The following is a 22,097-nucleotide window of genomic DNA, read 5'->3' on the forward strand; positions in this document are numbered from 1 at the left end:
AAATCAGTTTTTGTGCCCATATAGAAATTTCCAGAAACTGTAATAACTTCATGCAATCCCTGTGGGCAGAAGAAATGGCAAAGGGCCCGAGGTGCCCCCTGACTGTAAGGGATTTGTGTCTGTGACGCTGCTGGGGCAACAGAAGGAGCACAAGGCATTTGCCCCAGAGATGCTGTCAGCAGATCCTGGCAGGTGCCGAGGTGTGAAGGACCCGTGGTGCCCCCGTACCGTAAGGGATTTTCCTGATGATGCTGCCAGCCTGTTCCTGGCCTGAGGAGGCTCCGCTGTGTTTTCCATCCGTACCCAAGCCCTCTCCCCGCACAGGTCCTGTGGGGGCTTGGGCAGAGCTCCTTTCCCAGCCGTGTTCCTGCTGCTGCCCTGTCACCTCCAGAGACAGAACTGACCTCATCGTCCCCGTCACAGTCAGATGTTTCCTGCTGGATTCTGAGTTTCTGAGACACAACTGACATCCTAACCCCCTACTCATCCATCACCTCCTCATGTCCTAGGACCTGAACAGGTAAAAGTACGCTTGCCCCACATCATGAGGAATGAACACGGGGACCTTGGTTCGTGGAGGGACATCCAAGTGCTATACTGAGGCGATTTCCCATGTCTTGTTACTTGCAATGAGAAGAGACTTCGAGGCAATATCTGTCCCAGAGATCTTTGTGGAAACTGAAGAAACTGCTCTGTCTACACATTCAGGTTCATCTCAGCTCACAGACATGATGTGTGCGCTCACATCTGATCCGTACAATGCCAAATTGGCCTTTGGTCTACTCAATCAGTGTCCTCTCATGGAAGAACAAAGAAACTCTCCAAGCTGGGGTGAGAGGCCAGTGCTGGGAATGGTGGTTGGCAGGGGTTTCACCAGGATTATTGCCTCTGGGACAAATGCTTGAGTCAGTTCCTGAGAGAAAGTTTAGAAGAAGCCCCAAGCCTTGAGGCTCTGCCCTGAGGAGATCCCCTTGCTCTATGGAAAGGCTGTTCTGGAGGCAGCTCTGTCCCACAAGCAGCATGGCTGTGACCAAGCTCAGAGCCCTCAGGCCTTACAGCAAGGCAAGGGGGGAGGAGGAGAGTGTGGAAATGGAGAGAGAACAGCTCTGGGGGATCAAGTGCTGGTGTCTGGCAGTGCTGCCCTGCTGGGACTTTCTTCTTTTCCAGCCATGAGCAAAGGAATTGTTCCTGAAGCTCCAGAAAGCCTTGGAGGGAGGGTCAGAGGAAGAGACAAGGTGCTGCAGTGGCTTTATTTTGATTACAATAGTGTGGGTTGTCATTACCTAACCCACAACCAACTCAAAAAGAGTTGAAAACATGATCATAAGTTAAAAAAAAAAAAGTAGAAATATAAAAATATAGAAGGCAGTAACACCAGCCATGAGTAACACCAGAACTGCTATGCAGAAGGTCAGGAATTTATTGCATCAGAGCTCTGTCCAGTTATAAGTTCCCGCAGCGCATCCTTGAGGTCCTTGTTCCTCAAGCCGTAGATGAGGGGATTCAGTGCTGGAGTTACCACTGCATAGAGAAACGACACAACTAAATTCATGGATGGGGAGGAGAAGGAGGGAGGCTTAAGGTAGGTAAACATGTCAGTGCTGAGAAACAGGGAGACCACAGCCAGGTGAGGGAGGCACGTGGAGAAGGCTTTGTGCCGTCCCTGCTCCGAGGGAATCCTCAGCACGGCCCTGAAGATCTGCACATAGGACACCACAATGAAAACAAAACAGCCAAAAGCTACAAAGAAACTAACCACAATAAGCCCAACCTCCCTGAGGTTGGCATGTGAGCAGGAGAGCTTGAGGATCTGCGGGATTTCACAGAAGAACTGGTCCACAGCATTGCCCTGGCACAGGGGCAGGGAAAATGTACTGGCCGTGTGCAGCAGAGAAGAGAGAAACCCAGCACCCCAGGCAGCTGCTGCCATGTGGACACAAGCTCTGCTGCCCAGGAGGGTCCCGTAGTGCAGGGGGTTGCAGATGGCAACGTAGCGGTCGTAGGACATGACTGTGAGAAGAAAATATTCTGTACCAAGGAAGAAAATAAATAGAAACATTTGGGCAACGCATCCTGAGTAGGAGATGGCCCTGGTGTCCCAGAGGGAATTGGCCATGGATTTGGGGACAGTGGTGGAGATGGATCCCAGGTCGAGGAGGGCGAGGTTGAGGAGGAAGAAGTACATGGGGGTGTGGAGCTGGTGGTCCCAGGCGATGGTGATGATGATGAGGTCGTTTCCCAGGAGGGCAGCCAGGTAGATGCCCAGGAAGAGCCAGAAGTGCAAGAGCTGCAGCTCCCGTGAGTCTGCGAATGGCAGGAGGAGGAACTGGGTGATGGAGCTGCTGTTGGACATCTGCTGCCTCCAGACACAGGACACTGTCATATGAGAGAAGGACAGTGACAAGTTAGGATAACCTCTGAGCCAAATCAAAGCCATTTCTCCTTCCCCTCCCTCCTGCTCACACCTTGTCCCCTTTTTTCAGCCCTTCCTTCAGCTCTGAGCCTGGAGCCCTGCTCGGTGCCGGCTGAATGTGCCGGGAGGAGCAGAGCCTCTGCCCGCTGGCTGCGAGGAGTCAGCCCTGCTCTGCAGCAGGGGACATGGGGACGGTGGGGACAGGGGACACTGCTGGGGCTCAGCGTTGTCCAGGGGAACTGCTCCTGGTGCAGAAGGGCCTGTCAGCATCTGCGCTGCTGGGGATGAGGAGCTGAGAAGGTAGCAGGCTTAGAGGTTTCGAATGCCTAAAGGTGTGACGGGACAGGTTTGCATCTGTGAGGGCAGCATAGTGCTTGCGAGGAAAACTCAAGAAAAGCCAAATGTCCTAACGAGGATATCTTAGTGCAGACGAGATAATTAATTCCTCAGGAATGCACTGCCCAAGGCCACACAGAAGATCAGTGCCTGACTCTGCAACTCCCATCCCCAGAGAGACTGGCAGAGAGAACAAGAGAACAACAGCAACATCTCTGGTTTAAGTTTCCTCTCCATCTCTGATCCTATCCCTTCTCTCTGGAGGTTTTCCTCAATGGAGCTGATTCCCTGTCCCATGCCTTCTCCCTGTCAGCGCTCACAGATCCCATCTGACCCTCTCTGCATCCCCCTGGCCCTACACAAACATCTGCCCGGGTTAAGCTGGACGTAGGGTCTTGTTGATAAGCAGAAAGGGATGGAACAGACTGAGCCTGATGGGTCCAGCAGAGGTGATGCTGCTGCTGTCCATGGGCAGAGGACCAGCTGGAGACATATTCGGAGGCTCCTGTCGGACCTGCTGACCACTCAAGGATACTGCTCAGGAGTCTCAGTGACTTGTTTAAGCATGAAAGGCTCTGGTTCCATTTCTCCCACCAAATTCCCCAGGTGCAGGGAACTGAAAACACAGAGTCTGGGAAGTTCCTTATCTTTAATGCAAGAGCCCTCCTGACAGATCCCACAGGCTGTGGCTGTGCCGGCTTTAGGAGATCCCTCCAGCAACCGCACCTGCATTGTCCTGCACTCAGAGACTCACCTGGAGAAGGGCTGTGAAGAGTTTTCTCCAAATGAAGCCTCCTCTCTCCTGCCACCCCACCTGCCTTTCCCCTCTCTCTGCTCCCTCCTGTCCCCTCGCTGCCTGCAGGCAGTGTCCTCATCCCTGCTGGGCTTTGCAGAGGAGCTGCTCCCGGCCAGACCTGGCTCTTTTATGATCTCCTGTCTCATGATGAGCTCCCTGCCTGCCAGGAGCCCAGCCCAGCTCAGCAGCAGAGGAGCAGCCCAAGGCAGCGCTTTCTCTGCTCCCTCTGGGCTCCCTCGAGGTGTCCCTGGGGCTCCAGGGGAACATTCTGAGAAACAGGCTGAAGCCATCCCTGATGCTTCCTTCATCATCTGGGCAGGCACACTTCTGTCCTGCAGTGTCATTGCTCCTGTTAGAAAAATAACAGGGAATGAGAATCAATTTCTTGTCGCACCATTAGACAGGACCTCAGAAAGGTGACAGCGAACGAAATCATTTCTCCAAAGTAGGAGGATCTGTCCCACGGAGTGAATTCAGGCATTTCATCCGAGGTCTTTAGACTTGGGGCTGGGAAGACACTCAGCTCCCTTTCCCCCAGACACATCTTCTGCAAAGCTTATGCGCACACAGGGTCTTGAAACCCTTGGTCGTGGTTTCCTCATGGCAGGGATGAGTTTGCCTGGTGCCACAGCTTCAGGGCTTCAGCCCTAATGGGCAGCAATGGCCTCAGCCAGGGGCACAGGCAGGAGGAGCTGGAGCCATTCCCATGGGAGACAGAGCTGGGACATGGTCACAGAGCTCAGGAGAGATGGTAGTCAAGGACAGCATCTTCCAAGCACTGCAAGGCTCCAGATAAACTGAGTCTCAGCTTGAAAGTCCATTCAAGGACCCATGATGAGATTTTGCTGCTTCAGGAACAGTTAAAGAAGAAAAATACCCTGCGTAGGCACTGCTGGATTTAGAAGGGTCAGGTGTCACAGATCTGAGGTTCACTGTGTCCTCTGTCCCTGCCTTCCCCATCAAGGTCTCACAGGGCTTTGTGACTCATGGTAGGGCTCTGGAGGAGTTTGACCAGTAGTGGGTAGAGGTCAAGTCAGGGATCTCTTGGGCAAAAGGAATTCTTCACAGTCTATGAGACAGGAGGGGCAGCATCGCAGGGAGCTGAGTGAACAGGAAGATGTCACAGTGTCTCCATCATCTTCCAGAGGTCATGGAGAGTGTGGGAACTCCCTGACCGCTGGTACCACTGCCACATCAGAAATGGCCAGTGGATGAGTAGGGGAGCAAAAGGCTTTGCCCCAGAATTTGTCTAGTAGGATCCCATTTCTGGGTGTCTGAAAGAGAAGGGGATTTTATTTCCCTTGGTAGATTATGTCTCACCATCCTTCTATGACCCAACTCTTCCACGGTCTGATTCTCCCATGACCAGACACTTACATAAGCCACCTCTTCTAGGACGCAGGTTTTCTGTCACCTGAGCCCTCTTTGACTCTAGTGAATCTTCTATGACCCAAGACTTATATGACCCTTCTAAGACTTCTTTATGACCTGAATTTTTTTATGTCCAGACTGCTCTATGACCCTTAAATGACCCAAACTTTCTATGAAACTTTTATGACCAGACTCTTCTATAAACAGCACTTCTCTGTCCCTTTTATGACCTGATCTTTCTATAGCCCAAATCTTCTTTGATCCTTCTATGACCCAACACTTCTCTAAACCTTCTACAGTTGAATTCTTATATGACCCAACCCTCTATGACGCCAATCCTCTACGATATGAGTCTTTTATGACCCAACACTTCTAAAAAAAGTCTTCTATGACCCAAGCCTTCTGTGACCCAACTCTCCTCTGACTCTTCCGTAACTTTCTATGACCTGACTTCTCTGTGATTCTTCTATGACCTGACTCTTCTATAACCCGACTCCTCTATGACCCGACTAATCTATGACACGGCCCTTCTATGGCCTAAGCCTTTTGTGAACCGGCACTTCTATGACCCCTCTATGACCCGACTCAAGTTTCTATGAGTCGACTCTTCCATGACCCAAATATTCTATAACCCAAATCTTCTATGACTCAAATATTCTATGAGCTGACTCTTCTATGGACCATCTGTGACTGGGCTCTTCTATATCTCCTCTACGAGCCGACTTGTCTATGACTGAACTCTTCCGCGACCATCTCTTACATGACCAGGTCCTTCTATGACTTAAGCCTTCTATGAAGAAACCGTTCTATGACCCAGCTACTCTCTGACTCTTCAGTGCTGTGTCTTTCTCCGATCCAGGTCTTCTGTGACTCTTCTATGACATGAATCATTTATGCTCCAACACTTCTATGACCAATATATGATCAGATGCTTCTGTGACCCGACTCTTCTAGGACCCAACCATTAACAAACCCTTCTATGACCTGACCCCTCTATGACTCTCTATGACCTGACTCATATGAGACGCTTCCTTTATGAACTGACAGTTCTACGACTCTTGGATAATTCTTCTATAATGTGAACTGCAGAATATATTTAAATGCAGAATATATAATGTGACTGCAGAAGCAATCTTTCTATATCCTGATGCTTCTACAACGCACACTTTCTGTGCCTCAATGTTTCCATGAAACTTCTATGAGCGAACTCTTCTATGACCTTTCCATGACCCAACACTGCCAATACCCGACTAAACTCTCACACTCATATGACTTGACTCTTCCATGACCTGAGTATTCTATGATCCACAATGATTTGAACGTTCTATGAACCATCTGTCCTTCTGTATTGCACCTCTATGACTCGACTCCTCTCTGACATGATCTTTCTCACAAACGCATTTTCTGCCACTCTTCTACGATCCAACCCGTTAATAACCCTACCCTTCTATCCCCCAACTCTTCTGGTGCACGTGGAGCTGTGTGAGAGCCTTGGCATCTCAAGGAACCCTACAGGCCTGTATTTGGAATCACAAGAAATAACTGCTTCCACTTCAATTCAGCAATGTGAGAAGGCTCATGGCACCAACATCATTGCAGTCAAAGCCACATCTCCCTGCCCAGGGCCTGGGGGTCAGGGCTTGGACTTTCTGCTTCACCAAGTGAACCCAGGCTTTTCTTAGCATCACAGCTGCCTGCACGGCGCCTTTGTCCTCCTGCAATCATGGCCTCCAATTCTCGGCTCTAATGAGTCCCTGGGGAGCCTTTGTCACTAACGATGCTCACTGAGACCAACTAAGACTTCAAGAAATTTTGAGCTTTGCTTTTGACTTCTTGAGAGCTTTGTTCCAACTCCTCTCAGCAGCTGAGGTTCAAGGACTCATCAGCAATTCCTTCCTGGATCTCATTAACCTACAGAAAGCCTTAATGAGCTCTTTCTCTTCCTGCTGTTTTCTTCAAGTCTTCAAGCCTCGCATGGCTCCTTGTAGTCATTTCCCAGTGTGGTTACAGAGGAAGATTTCAAAGTGCACCTAAGAAAAACGTTTTATCTGAAACTTTCTAGAAGTTTCAAAATCATACAATGGTTTGGGTTGGTAAGGACCTTAAAGCCCATCCAGTTTCAACCCCCCTTCCCTGGGCAGGGACACCTCCCACTGGACCAGGCTGCTCCAAGCCCCATCCAGCCCGACCTTGAACCCCTCCAGGCAGGGGGCACACACAGCTTCCCTGGGATACCTGAGCCACGTCCTCACCACCTTCTTTGTGAACAATTCCTCCCTAATGTCTAATCTAAATCTTCCCTGGCCATAAAGCCACATCCTGTCATCCTATCATTCCATGCCCTTGGAAAAAGTCCCTTGCCAGCTTTCTTGGTGACCCCTTCAGGTACGGGAAGGCCTCTATAACGTCCCCCCAATGCCTTCTCTTCTGCAGGCTGAGGAAGTTCCAGGAGAAGATCAATATTTCTTTGTGAAATCCCTTTTGAAAGGGCATGGGATTGGTGGAGGTCTCTTGTTAGTGAGGAAGAGCAAGTGTTCTGGTGCCCACGTCCACCTCCTCAGGGCAAACTTCAGCTGGCCAGCTCTCTGTCCGTGCTTCTCCATGGAGATGTTTCTTTCATTTGAGGGCCAAGGTAAAAATAGATTAATAGACGAAAGAAAAAAAGATAAAAGGAATATAAAGAGAGACCAAACCCAATGCAATTTACATCACTTCCCACCGCCTGCTTGGGGCAGCCTGCTAAGTGGGTCTCTATTTTATGCTCATAGACAAACCTAGGGAACAAGAGAGCTCAGTTTAGACGTCAACAGGGCACCGAGGCCACGATTGAAAGAAAGGACTTTGGCACTTGACGGCTCCATGAACGCAGCTATCACCTGGCCAAAGCTCCTGTGACACCTGGGAACATCCAGCTTCTCGTCCAGAGGAGTAGGATCCTTCTGGGATGGACAGGAGGGGAAAAGCCTTGGCCGAGACTCCAGGGCAGCGGGGGATTCTCCACCCCTGGGGGTTCAAACTCAGCAGATTTGATGCCTCGGGAGAGCTCTTCAGCCTTCAGCACTATTCAGCACAATTTTTAAGGCACAAAGTCTGGTTTTCTATGTCCACAGCTTCCATGTTGGAGACAAAAGCCTCTAACAGGGTTCAAAAGCTCAGTTTTAGCTCCCAAATCCTCCTTTTCAGGCAACAAAGCCTCACTGTGAGGGCTCAAATCCTCTTTTTGAGCCTCTCAAGTCCCATTTTTAGGGTGAAAGCCACCCTGTTCACTACCATGGCTTCTTTTTAGGGTAAAGAACCTGATGTCGGGGCTCAAAGATGCAATTTCAGTTTCAAAGCAACATTTGTAGGGCCCAAAGGCTCTTTTTGAAGCTCCAAACTCTCACATAAAGGATCCAACCTCCCCCTTTACAGCCTCAAGCCTCCATTGGAGCACCCAAAGTCCTGCAGTTTTGACCAGAGCTTCATTTCTTGAGGCAACAGAGGAACCAAGAGGTTTGTCTCCTTCGCAGGGACAAAAGACTTAACTTGTAGCACTGCACCCATCTCTTTAGTGCCCCAAGTCTCATATTTAGGGTGGAAATCCTTGATTTTAGGGTTCCAACTTGTCTTTTAACACTTATAGCTTTTCTTAGGAGGCCCATAGTTACATTTTGAGTCTCAACCCTCGTTTTTTAAGTCTAAAGACACATTTCATTGTCCCAGAGCATAATTTTTAAGGACCAAAGTTGATTCTGGATGTCTGAAACCTCAGTGTTATGGGCCAAAGCCTTATTTTTAGCTCCTTTCTAGCTTCCAAAGCTTCCTTTTCCGGGAACAAAGCTTCATTTTTGGAGTTGTTTGCAATTGTAAAGGCCCAGATCCTCATTTTTAGCCTCTCAGGTATATTTCAAGCTGCAAAGCTGTTGTCTTTGGTACCACAGCATCATTTCAGGGCATGAAACCCGAGGTCCGGGCTCAAAGCCTCAGTTTCACTTTCAAAGCACCACTGGTAGGACCCAAACCCTCCTTTTGAAGCTCCAGACTGTCATGGAAAGTATCCAACCCCCTCCTTGATGGCTCGAAGCCTCTACTGGAGTGCCTAAAGCCCTGCATTCAGGACCAGAGCTTCATTTCTTGGAACCAAGAGATTCTCCGCCCCTGAGGGATCAAAAGACGCGTTTGTAGCACCACGCCCATCCTTTTAGTGCAGAAGTCTCATGTTTTGGGATGAAATCTTCAATTCCAGGGTTCTAACCTGTTTTCTAGGACCCATAGACATTTTGGGACCCACAGTTACATTTTGAAGGTCTAAACTCTCGTTTTCTGTGTCTAAAACCCAAGGTTAGGAGCCTCTATTTTAAATCCCAAAGGTTAATATTGGAGTTCCAACACCTTAGTTTTAGAGGCCAAGCCCTTATTTATAGGTTCTAAAACTCATTTCTATCTTTTAAAGCCTCTTTCAGGGATGTCATCCTCTGTGATGCTGCCCGGTGTCCTAGGAGACCTCTCTGCTGTCCAGGACAAGCACCCTCTGGACTCACTCTCCAGCAGGATCTGGAGGAGGCAGGTGGTCTCTCCATCGGGAGATGCCTGCTCCTTGCTCTGTGTGTGAGATTGGGAGATCTTACGCATCCTAGGATTGGGAGATCCCAGGATTCCTGCTTATTTTCCACGTGGGAGATGTTCCCAGCCCAGGTGGTCCCGTTTTTGTTTAACTGTGCCAGCCTTGCCCCCTTCTCCTTCGCTCAGATCGGATTTGTTTCCCGAGTGCTTTGTCACTCACTCCAGGCTGTGTACGGAGCCATCCTGGCCTGGATGCTGAAGTTCTGTTCCAATTTAGCTGCCTGCTTGTTTGTCCCCTCCACCCATGACCACAGGACCTGTTCCTGCAGCTCCAGAGAGGCCTTGGGGGAAAGAATTCAGGAAAACAGAAGCCAACGAAGGGTCCTTTATTTTGCTTAAATACACAGGATCTCAGCTCCTTATTCAAACAAACACCCAGTCAGCAAAAAAAGCAGAAAGTGAATAAGAAAGGGGGTAAAGATTTTAGAATTAAGAAACAAACAACAATTAAATAAAGACTGTCTTTGCCTGGGAGGAGTTACATGAGAACTGCTAGGCAGAAGCTGAGGAGCACTTTATTGCTTCTTAGGAACATTGAGTCATGAATTTCCAGACTACATCACTGATCTCTTTGTTCCTCAAGCTGTAGATGAGGGGGTTCACTGCTGGAGGCACCACTGTGTATGGAACTGCCACCACCAGATCCAGCGATGGGGAGGAGATGGAGCGAGGTTTCACGTGGGCAAACCTTGCAGTGCTGACAAACAGGGAGACGACAGCCAGGTGAGGGAGGCTCTTCTCCCAAGGGACGGGGGACAGGACAAGAGGGAATGGCCTCAAGCTCCACCAGCGGAGATTTAGGCTGGACATTAGGAAAACATTTTTCCCAGAAAGGGTCATTGGGCACTGGCAGAGGCTGCCCAGGGAGGGGGTTGAGTCCCCTTCCCTGGAGGGGTTTAAGGGCCGGGTGGACGAGGTGCTGAGGGACACGGTTTAGTGTTTAATAGGAATGGTTGGACTCAATGATCCGGTGGGTCTCTTCCAACCTGGTTATTCTATGATTTTATGAGCCAGCAGTGGCCCAGGTGGCCCAGAAGGCCAATGGCATCTTGGCTTGGATCAGACATGGCGTGACCAGCAGGGCCAGGGAGGTTCTTCGCCTTCTGGACTCAGCACTGGTGAGACCGCTCCTCGAATCCTGTGTTCAGTTCTGGGCCCCTCACCACAAGAAGGATGTTGAGGCTCTGGAGCGAGTCCAGAGAAGAGCAACAAAGCTGGTGAGGGGGCTGGAGAACAGGCCTGATGAGGAACGGCTGAGAGAGCTGGGGGTGTTTAGCCTGGAGAAGAGGAGGCTGAGGGGAGACCTCATTGCTCTCTATAACTCCCTGAAAGGAGGTTGTAGAGAGGAGGGAGCTGGGCTCTTCTCCCAAGTGACAGGGGACAGGACAAGAGGGAATGGCCTCGGGCTCCTCCAGGGGAGGTTCAGGATGGACATCAGGCAAAAATGTTTCCCAGAAAGGGTCATTGGGCAGTGGCAGAGGCTGCCCAGGGAGGGGGTTGAGTCACATTTCCTGGAGGAGTTTAAGGGACGGGTGGACGAGATGCTGAGGGGTCTGATTTAGTGACTGATGGGAATGGTTGGACTTGATGATGCAGTGGGTCCTTTCCAACCTGGTGATTCTATGATTCTATGAAATACAGAGAGCATGGGTTGCTGTTTACTCAGTTACTTGGTTACAAATGGAAAGAAGAGAGTGAATTAAAAAGGTGATGAGAATGTAAACTTAAAAAAACCCAACACCACCATCAATAAAATAAGGCAGTGTGCACCTTTAGTGAGTCACATGATAACTGCAGTGAAGCAGAAGTTCAGCAGTTCATTGCTTCAGTGTAAAATCCAGTTATCAGCTTCCACGTTGCATCCTTGAGCTGCTGGTTCCTCCAGCTGTAGATGAGGGGGTTCACTGCTGGAGGAACCACGGAGTAGACAAATGACACCACCAGGTCGAAGGATGGGGAGATCGAAGAGGGCTTCAGGTCAGTGAAAGTGCCCGTGCTGATAAACAGGGAGACCACAGCCAGGTGAGGGAGGCACGTGGAGAAGGTTTTGTGCCGTCCCTGCTCTGAGGGCATCCTCAGCACAGCCCTGAAGATCTGCACATAGGACACCACAATGAAAACAAAACAGCCAAAGACTATTAAGATACTGACCACAAGAAGCCAAGCTTCCCTGAGGTAGGAGTGTGAGCAGGAGAGCTTGAGGATCTGCGGGATTTCACAGAAGAACTGGTCCACAGCATTGCCCTGGCAGAGGGGCAGGGAAAATGTACTGGCCGTGTGCAGCAGAGAAGAGAGAAACCCAGCACCCCAGGCAGCTGCTGCCATGTGGACACAAGCTCTGCTGCCCAGGAGGGTCCCGTAGTGCAGGGGTTTGCAGATGGCAACGTAGCGGTCATAGGACATGACTGTGAGAAGAGAAACCTCTGCTGAAATGAAGAAGTCAAACAGAAAGAATTGGGCAACACATCCTTCATATGAGATTTCTCTGGTATCCCAGAGGGAATTGGCCATGGATTTGGGGACAGTGGTGGAGATGGAGCCCATGTCGAGGAGGGCGAGGTTGAGGAGGAAGAAGTACCTGGGGGTGTGGAGGTGGTGGTCCCAGGCGATGGTGATGATGATGAGGCTGTTGCCCACGAGGGCAGCCAGGTAGATGCCCAGGAAGAGCCAGAAGTGCAAGAGCTGCAGCTCCCGTGAGTCTGCGAATGGCAGGAGGAGGAACTGGGTGATGGAACTGCTGTTGGACATCTGCTGCATCTAGGCATTGGGCACTGTTGAGGGAGGAAAGGACAGTGACAAGTTAAGGGAGCCTTCTCTAAGCCAAATGAAAGTAATTTCTCATTACCCCCTTCCCCCTACCCCCGCCTCCATCAGCGCCTCTGCTGCACTCAGAGAGATAAGAGGGAGTCCTGCGAGGTGAGAGCATTGTCTGGCTCAGTGCAGAGGGAGAGGAACTGCTCTGTCCTTGCTCTTGTTCCCAGCTGCCCTGGGCTTGCACGTTTCTGAGATCGAGGGGGATCACACTCCCGTGTTATCCTCAAACCACTCAATGTCCACCTCACACCACTCAATGTCTCACCCTTTCCTAAGGTCTCAGCACCCACTTTCATCCTAGGACACACACAGCTCATTCACACGCCCAACAGCATTTTGTGTCTCATACCATCTCTGTGCTTCTCTGAAGGGCATCTCTGTAACACAGGATGTAAACTCTCCCTCCCAGAACCTTTCTGGCTTTAGTTTCTCCTCATTCCCTGATCCTATCCCTGCTGCCTGGAGGTTTTCCTCCAGTGATGTGTTTCCCTGTCGCACGTTTTTTCCCTGCTCACAAACCCCATCCCAGCCCCTTGGCACTCCCCTACACAAACCTGCCTGTTTGCAGGGCACTGCCTGGGCACGTGGTCCTGTTTGGAGGCTCCAGAGGGAAGAACAACTTGGTGGGGCCAGCAGAGGTGATGCTGGTCCATAGGCAGAGGAGGGGCTCAAGGTGGTTTGGGAGACTCCTATCCCAAATCCCTTCCTTGTCCTTTCCACTGAACAGTCCATTCAGTTTTTCTAAGGTGATTTGGAATGGTCCTGATCGACGCAGCAACCTCTGGACAGCAAAATACGCTCTCCTGCAGGAGGTGCCTCTTGCACCCACAGCTTCTCCCTGCAGCAAAATTGTCCTGCACCCAGACTTACCATGTCAAGGACTGTGAAGATTTCTCCTCCAGTCAGCCCTCAGTCATCCTCCTGACCACCTTTAAGCTCCCTCTGCCTTGCTGGTCTCTCCATGAGAAACCCTGGGAGTTCCCTTCTCCCTGCTGTCTTTGCAGAGGAGCTGCTCCTCACCAGAGCTCGCTCTTTGTAGCTCTGTCCACTTGCCCTGAGCTCCCTCAGTCCCAGGAGCCCAGCCCAGCTCAGCAGCAGAGGAGCAGCCCAGGGCATTTTAATGACCCCTCTGGTGGGTTGGATGCTGAGTCCATGAATCTCACCCTGAGAGGAAGTAGAACAAACCTTTCAAGAAGTAAAACTCACATTCAAGCTCCAAGGTTTCTTGTAGTGTTAATGGGTCCCACTGAGGGCACTGCTGAGAAAGCATCTCCAGGGCCCAGTTAGAGCAGAAAACTGGAGGCAGTGATGAAAAGCAAGGTAAAGGTGTCTCTAACGCTGAGTCAGCCTGGATGTGTTTCATTAATCCAAAGGACCAAGCCCTGACCCCATTAACCAAGTGGATAAGCCCTGACCCCCAGACCCTGGGAAGGGAGATCCTGTCCCTCTCTCATTCCTTAGGACTCTTCCTGAGCAGTGGGATGTGAGAACGGGCAATGCCAAGGGTAGGACTTTGGAAAAACACTTGCATGGCTCCTGGGTGGGGGTTAGGAGGCTGTGAGAACCTGGTGCTGTAAGAGTGAGGTGTTTCCTCCTCCACAGTGCAGTGAGTGCAAGTAGTGATTTGGCATCCGTCCAGCAAGCATCAATTAGCAAGCATCCATCATTGAACAGCATCCTTTTGAAGAACAAGAAAGATGATCAAAATCTGCGCTTGGAGTAGAAAGCTCTTCAGTTCCATATCAAAAGGAGCTGAATTTGTGGTGACAAAAGTCTGATAAAGACCTGACAGCGAAGAGCTTTGTCAGTACCGTTTTGGGCTGATACATTTTTGCAAGGAAAGGAATTCAACTTGGTGGAGAAGAAATTAAATATTGACGAAACCAATGTGCTCTTTACGGAGATGGGGGAGAGGGTGAGGGCCTCCTCAGAAACTCAGATACAAACTTAAATCCTCTCTGGAACCCTCACTTGAACCGAAACCCAAACGCTGACTAACCCACAACTGGCCCTGACCCTACCCCATCTTCCCACCTCAACACCTGTGTGATCACACGAGTCATTTCATAGCATTCCAAGGTTACCACGGCAAAAGAACCAGAAAAAACCAAATGTGGTTCTAGAGGCAGCACAACCGGGACTGATGAGCATCCTTCTATAACCTTGTCATACCAGTTGAAGACTTGGGAGCATAAGGGACTGCCCACTGCTTCCTTGTGTTCTGGAGGAACGTCTCTGTGCAGCCCAAGTCAGACTTTTGGGTCAAATGAATCACTTTCCATTTCTTATCGACACTATTGATTGTGACTGAGATACCCAGGCTGCAGACGGGCAGTTCCTCATGCAGTAGCTCCTCTGTTTCTCCCCACACGGACAGTCCTACGTGTCTCACCGAAGGAATCATCCCACAGTGCCTGGATTTGCCGACGGTTGCTTCAACTCATGCTGTTGCTTCTCTGTAGCTTTTCTGCTTTGGGGATGCTAGTGGGAAAAGGCCTCACTGTCCTGATCCTGGCTTTGTTGGACACTCTGAAAGGACTGACTGTAGGTTGCTGGGGTTCAGAGTAGGAAATCAAGGACCGCCTGAGCCTCACCCAAGGGCAGGAAGGGTTGTTTGCGTTAATGGTTATTGCTGAAGGTTTCCTTGGTCAGAATCCAGTGTTTTAGGCACAGGGTCCACACCAGTACAAATGCAGATCCCCAGAGTGGATGGATGCGACTCAGTGCTTTTCCCTCTCCATGCATCTCCATCCTAAGCTTTCTCTCCATGCTCTTTTCTGAGGTGCTCTGGAGCACAAACAGCACGAGCAGTTGGTGTTTGACCTCTCAGATCCACCTCCCTCTTTGCGCTGTCATTGGGCACAGACAAGGGTTGGGACCCATGGAGGGGGAGGTGCAGGGAAGCCTTTTCTGCTCCTGTAAATTAAACACTGATGGAATTTGCTTATTTTCTGCTCCTCTCCTTGCTCCCCACCCCCAAACAAGTTTTGAATTTTCCTTTGAGCCACCAGCTGTGGTTTCTCAATTTCTCTTCTTGCTACAGTCACCGTTATTATGGAAGTTGCTCAGATACTGCCAACCACGCTTGATTAGAAGCCTCCGTCGGCACAAACTGGTGACTCCTAACTCAATCCAGGCCCCTTTGGAGGAAGGGTCCAGCTTGGAAGTGCTGCACCAGGGAGATCCCACTGTATTACAGAGATGCTGCGAGACAGGCCAGCTCTGATCAGCGTCAGACACGCTTCTGTAAGGGCTCCACCTGCACAAAGTAGGTGCTCACCTGACACCCAGTGACACAAGTGCAAATAGTTCTGTACCAACCATAATAACCACGAACTGGTGGATGACGTGACTGAGAGCAACTGTGCAGAGAGGGGCTTGGGGTGCAGATTGATGAGAAGCTTGACATGAGCCAGCACTGTGTGCTCGTAGCCCAGAAGGCCAACGGTGTCCTGGGCTGCATCCAAAGCATCGTGGCCAGCAGGGTGAGGGAGGGGATTCTGCCCCTCTATTCTGTTCTTGTGAGACCCAGCCTGGAGTCCTGTATGCAGCTCTGGAATCCCCAGCATAAAAAGGACATGGAACTGTTGGGACAGGTCCAAGGAGGCCATGAGGATGATCAGAGGGCTGGATCACCTCTGCTATGAGGACAGCCTGAGAGAGTTGGGGTTGTTCAGCCTCTGGAAGACTTCAAGGAGAACTTACAGGGGCCTTTGGGTACCTGCAGGGTGCTCCAGGAAAGCTGGGGAGGGAATTTTTACAAGGGCATGGAGTGACAGGATGAGGGAAATGACTTTAATTTGGGGGAGGAGGGGAGGTTTAGATTAGACATTAGAAATTCTTCCTGATGAATATAGTGAGATATTGGCCCAGGTTGCAGAGGGAAGCTGTGGATGCCCCTTCCCCAGAAGAGTTCAGGCCATGTTGTATGGGGCTTTAAGCAGCCTGGTTCAGTGGGAAGAGTCCCTGTCCATGGCAGGGAGGTTGGAACTGGATGATCTTTAAGGTCCCTTCCAATCCAAACCGTTCTATGATTCTGTGGTTGCAGATGAAGTCCTTCACCCCACGGCAGGCTGGGTGCTGGAGTCCGTCATCTCTGAGAATGCTGGGAGCTTGGACCTTCACCCCATGGTGTGCTGGGAGCTGGAGTCTCTCACTCCGTGGCATCCTTTTCCCATGAGGAGCTCCCATCCCCTCAGCTGGCTTTGTCTCCCAGCCCCTGACTTCAGCTCAGAGCTTTGGCTGCACATTTGACTGATCCCTGGAGCCCCAGCTGAACAATCTTCTCCAGTTCAACCCAGGGGAGCCTGGGAGAAGGAGAGACAGAGTGATGCGGAAGGGTCCTCTGTACCACGATGGGCACTGGGGCTGCAAGGACAAACTGCACGCTTCCCAGACACATGCCGGGAGAGAAATGGAGAAAGAAACCCCAACAATCAAGTAACTGCTGCTCAGGAAGAGTGTTCTGAGCTCTGGTGCCCTGTAGGGTATTTTCTGAGGGCTAGTGAGAACCATTTGGGGGCATCACAGGAGAGTTCAGGGAGGAAAGGGAATCCCTGCAGACATGGCAGGGGCATTTCTCCACAGCAGAAGGGAGAGAAATCTTTCTGTTTCGGTCAGATCAGTTGGGTGGGCTGAGATTTGAGGAGCATCTCAAGAGAAAAGGCACAGCCACGGACCCGGACCCAGGAGGGTGTTACAAGAGATACCAAAAATCTAAAATTTTCCCACTATATCAGTCAAAAAGAGATGGAAAATTGCAGAGGGCACAACAAACAGATTCCCGTGTGGCATCAGCAAAGCTTCTGCACTTATGAATGAAAACCCAGCACCATCCATGAAAGGAATCGATAGACGTGTTTATGCCTTGGGTTCAATGTCTACTGCGAGTTGAACCCAGCACAGCTGCACAATGAGGTGCCGAGTCTTTTCTGGATCTCAGGATCACATGCTCAGGGAGGTGCCTTTTCACACTTGTAGGGAACTCAGCACCACTTCTGTTCCCCTGTGAAACCCCAGGTGGGTGTCACTTGTGGAGACACAGAGTTCTCTTCCACTGGAGACCCTTAGGTCCTCTAAAGAGTTTTCAGGTTACTGAATTTTGGGGAAAGGACGGGATTTGAGAGAAAAGGCCCCCCAGGATTTAGGAGCAGCTCTCTCCAAGCCAGCCCCCAGCAGCACCGACTGCATCTCCTCGACAGCCACCTGGCACGCTACAAACCGATGTCCGTGAATTTGGATCTCGGGCAGAGCCAGCGTGGAGGCTACACAGCAGATTCCGAGACAGGGAGGGGATTCAGTGCCCCAAGACTAATTGCAAGGGGAGACCCTGATGAATTCTCTCACTCTCAAGCTGGCTGCACACAAACAGCTCCCACGACCATGGCAACTCCAGAAGAACGTCCAGAAGTCTTTGAAAGTGCCCTGCTTGCAACAGGCCAACGTTGTGCCAGTGAGCATCTCCCAGTTTACAAGAGCAGGGAATCCCATTCCCTTGCCTGGGCGCTGTTTAACCTTCCAGCACAAACGTTCCCAAATCCTTCTAGCAGGGGTGTCTGAATATGCTGGATCCTCGTGCTATGAAGCTCTTGTCCAAATATCCTTGACACCCTTGAGGGAAGGGATGCCACCCAGAGTGACCCTGGCAGGCTGGAGCAGTGAGCTCGTGTGACCCTCATGGGGTTCAACAAGGGCGGGTGAAGGGTCCTGCACCTGGGTCAGGGAAAACCTGGAGTTGTTCAGGCTCAAGAAGAAAAGTCTCCCAGGAGACCCTATTGCAGCCTTTCAATATCTGAAGGGGCTTTTTATGATAAAGATGCTAAAACACTGGATCAGGTTTCCCAGAGAAGCTGTGGATGCCCCATCATTGGTAGTGGACGGGGCTTTGAGAATCTGATTGAGTGGAAGGTGTTGGTGCCCATGGAAGGGAGAGGTTGGGCCAGATGGATGTTTGAGGTCCCTTCCAACCCAAAATATTGTTCTGTCCGTGGCCTCAGTGATGTCGTCCTCTGTGATGCTGCCCTGTTTCCGAGGAGACCTCTCTGCTGTCCAGGCCAAGCACACTCTGGACTCACTCTCCAGCAGGATCTGGAGGAGGCAGGTGGTGTCTTCACTGCACGTGTCCTCAGGGCAGGGTTTTGCTCCCTCCCAGCCCGACTCCTGATCAGGACAGGAGCTTACGAGCACCCACTGAAGCTATTTTTTTCCGGGAAAAAAGCCGTCAGGGGAAAAAACCAGCTTGGTTGAACAGAGAGGTCTTGAGTGATATCAAGCAGAAGAGAAACGTTTATGGGCTCTGGAAGAGGGGACAGGCCTCTTGGGTGGACTACAGGAGGGAAGTGAGATCGTGTAGAGAAAAAAATCAGAAGGGCTAAGGCTCAGCTAGAAATCAGATTGGCAAAGTCTGTGAAAGATAATAAAAAATCCTTCTATAAATATATAAATAATAAAAGGCGGACTAGGGAGACCATACAGTCCCTACTGGACGCAGAAGGAACAGCAGTGACAGGGGATGAGGAAAAGGCTGAGGTACTTAATGCCTTCTTTGCCTCAGTCTTTAATTGTAAAGAAAGTCGTTCCGTCTGTGTACAAACCTAGGAGCTAGAGGAGCCAAATGAGGCTCCCATGATCCAAGAGGAGGTGGTCAGAGCCTTGCTAGCCCAACTAGACACCCACAAGTCTATGGGGCCGGATGGGATTCACCCAAGGGTATTGAAGGAGCTGGCGGATGTGCTGGCCAAACCCCTTTCCATCATCTTCCAACAGTCCTGGAAGGCTGGGGAAGTCCCACTGGACTGGAGGCTGATGTTGTGCCCATCTACAAGAAGGGTCACAGGGAGGACCCAGGAAACTCCAGGCCTGTTAGTCTGACCTCAGGGCCAGGGAAAGTCATGGAGCAGGTGATCTTGAGTGCGATCATGAAGCTCATGCAAGAGAACCGGGGGATCAGGCCCAGTCAACACAGGGACACAAAAGGCAGGTCTTGTCAGACTAACCTGATCGCCTTCTATGACAAAGTGACTTGGCTGCTGGATGAGGGAAAGGCTGTGGATGGATCTTCCTGGACTTCAGTAAAGCCTTTGACACAGTTTCTGACAGCATTCTGCTTGAGAAACTGTCACCTCTGGCCTGGACAGGCGCACACTCTCCTGGGTGGAAAAGTGGTTGGATGGAGGGCCCAGAGAGTGGTGGTAAATGGTGTGAAATCCAGCTGGAGGCCAGTGACAAGTGGGGTTCCCCAGGGCTCAGTGCTGGGTCCAGCCCTGTTCAATGTCTTTATCAATGACCTGGATGAAGGCATCGAGTGCACCCTGAGCAAGTTTGGGGACGACACTAAGCTGGGTGGAAGCTGGATCTGCTGGAGGGTTGGGAGGCTCCAAAGGCATCTGAACAGGCTGGATCCGTGGGCTGAGACCAATGGGATGAGGTTTAACAAGGCCAAATGCCGGGTCCTGCACTTGGGGCACAACAACCCTGAGCAGCTCCAGACTAGGAGAAGTCTGTCTAGAAAGCTGCCTGGAGGAGAGGGACCTGGGTGTGTTGGTTGACAGCGACTGAACATGAGCCAGCAGTGGCCCAGGTGGCCCAGAAGGCCAATGGCATCTTGGCTTGGATCAGACATGGCGTGACCAGCAGGGCCAGGGAGGTTCTTCTCCCTCTGGACTCAGCACTGGTGAGACCGCTCCTCGAATCCTGGGGTCAGTTCTGGGCCCCTCAGCACAAGAAGGATGTTGAGGCTCTGGAGCGAGTCCAGAGAAGAGCAATGAAGCTGGTGAGGGGGCTGGAGAACAGGCCTTATGAGGAGCGGCTGAGAGAGCTGGGGGTGTTTAGCCTGGAGAAGAGGAGGCTGAGGGGAGACCTCATTGCTCTCTCCAACTACCTGAAAGGAGGTTGTAGAGAGGAGGGAGCTGGGCTCTTCTCCCAAGTGACGGGGGACAGGACAAGAGGGAATGGCCACAAGCTCCACCAGGGGAGGGTCAGGCTGGACATTAGGAAAACATTTTTCCCAGAAAGGGTCATTGGGCAGTGGCAGAGGCTGCCCAGGGAGGGGGTTGAGTCACCTTCCCTGGAGGGGTTTAAGGCACGGGTGGATGAGGTGCTAAGGGGCATGGGTTAGTGTTTGATAGGAATGGTTGGACTGGATGATCCGGTGGGTCTCTTCCAACCTGGTTATTCTATGATTCTATGATTCTCCTCCTCCTCACCTTCTGAGGAAGCTGCAGACCACGATGAGGTCTCCCCTCAGTCTCCTCCAGGCTGAACAGACCCAATGACTTCAGCTGCTCCTCACACAGCTTCTTCTCCAAACCCTTCACCAACTCCATGCCTTCCTCTGGATGCTCCCCAGGAGCTTCAGATCCTTGTTATCCCATGGAGCCCAAGCCTGCACGCAGTGCTCAAGTAGGGACACTTGGGGCGCTCCCATGAGAAGTCACTATGGGACGCAGCTTGTTCCTCAGCTTTATTAAAGACAATACATATAGGAACGCATCCACTCTGGGAGGACAACTCGGTCTCTCCACGGTTCAGAAGGGCCACCAGCGCAGCCACTGCAGCCTCCATCTTGGAGTGGGCCTCTTTCTCGACAGCATGTCTGAGGTCTCAGTTGCCTGGGAGCTGACCGAGGGATCTGGGTCCTCCTTCAAGGGCAGGAGGGCTGCAAGGGCAGGAAGCAGAAATCAGAGAATCATGGAATGGTTTGGGTCAGAAAGGGCCCTAAAGCCCATCCAGTTCCTCCCCCCTGCCATGGGCTGGGACACCTCCAGCTGGTTCAGCCCCATACAACTTAGCCTGAATGCCTCCAGGGATGGGGCAGCCACGACTTCTCTGGGCAGCCTGGGCCAGGGCCTCTCCACCCTCACAGGAGAACATTTCTTCCTAAGGTCTTGTCTCAATCTCCCCTCTTTCAGCTCAAAACTGTTCCCTTCATCCTATCCCTGCACTGCCGGAACAAGAGCCCCTCCCCAGCTATCCTGGAGCCCCTTCTCATGCTGGAATGTTCCTCTAAGGTCTCCTTGGAGAGGAACTCCACTGCCTGCAGAGACCCCCAGGAGTCTCCCCAGACCCTCCCAGCCCTGGTCATCTCTTTTCTTGGCCAGGAGGTGCAGCTGAGACAGAGGGCAGCTGGAAGCTCGTGCTGGGGAATGGCCCATTTGCCCCTGACACGTTCCTCTGCCCCGAAGCGTCTCCCTGGAGCAGAACCAAGCATGGCAGCTCTTCCCAGGCTCTGCCCCTGCCCCACCAGCCCAAGCCCTGCCCCACCAGCCCAAGCCCTGCCCCTCCTCACCATCGCAGATCTCCAGCAGATCCTCTGAGCTCCAGTTCTTAAGGCACCGTGCGGCCAGACCTGGAAAGAGAACTTGGTCACACCTTCTGCTCCCCAGCACTCCCCGCTCCCAGCCCCAGGGCAGGGTGATCCCGGGAAGGGCAGTGCCCAAGGTGCTGGGATGCAGCTTGCCTCCCAGTACCACCGGCATGGTGGGTGCTCCTTGGGGCAACCAGGGCTCTTGGCAGTCATCGGGCTGTCCCGTGCTGCCAGTGCAGAGGTGGGGACTGGTGCCAGGCTGCCAGGAGAATCACAGAATGGGTTGGGTTGGACGGCCCTTCAAAGCCTATCTAGTTCCAACCCCCTGCCATGGGGAGGGACACCTCCCACTGGATCAAGTGGAGCCAAATCCAGCTTGGCCTTGAGTATCTTCAGGGATGGGATCTTGGGGGTTTAGTTGATGGCAAGTTAGAATGATGGAGCCGTAGAATGAGTTGGGT

General features: G+C 51.6%; 2 protein-coding genes across 2 annotated transcripts; both read right to left on the reverse strand.

The window, feature by feature from the left end:
- Positions 1–1,411: 1,411 nt before the first annotated feature.
- On the reverse strand, positions 1,412–2,353 carry LOC138732593 (olfactory receptor 14A16-like). Its single transcript, XM_069879233.1, has one exon. The coding sequence runs from the start codon at positions 2,351–2,353 to the stop codon at positions 1,412–1,414; it is 942 nt and encodes a 313-aa protein (XP_069735334.1).
- Positions 2,354–11,327: 8,974 nt separating this feature from the next.
- Positions 11,328–12,341, reverse strand: LOC138732594 (olfactory receptor 14A16-like). Its single transcript, XM_069879234.1, has one exon. The coding sequence runs from the start codon at positions 12,273–12,275 to the stop codon at positions 11,328–11,330; it is 948 nt and encodes a 315-aa protein (XP_069735335.1). The 5' UTR covers positions 12,276–12,341.
- Between the last annotated feature and the right edge of the window lie 9,756 nt (positions 12,342–22,097).

Source organism: Phaenicophaeus curvirostris, chromosome 34 (genome assembly GCF_032191515.1).
Source record: "Phaenicophaeus curvirostris isolate KB17595 chromosome 34, BPBGC_Pcur_1.0, whole genome shotgun sequence".
Taxonomy (NCBI): domain Eukaryota; kingdom Metazoa; phylum Chordata; class Aves; order Cuculiformes; family Cuculidae; genus Phaenicophaeus; species Phaenicophaeus curvirostris.

Coding starts and splice junctions, on each gene's coding strand:
- LOC138732593 (XM_069879233.1), bottom strand. CDS start 2,353: ATGTCCAACAGCAGCTCCATCACCCAGTTCCTCCTCCTGCCATTCGCA.
- LOC138732594 (XM_069879234.1), bottom strand. CDS start 12,275: ATGCAGCAGATGTCCAACAGCAGTTCCATCACCCAGTTCCTCCTCCTG.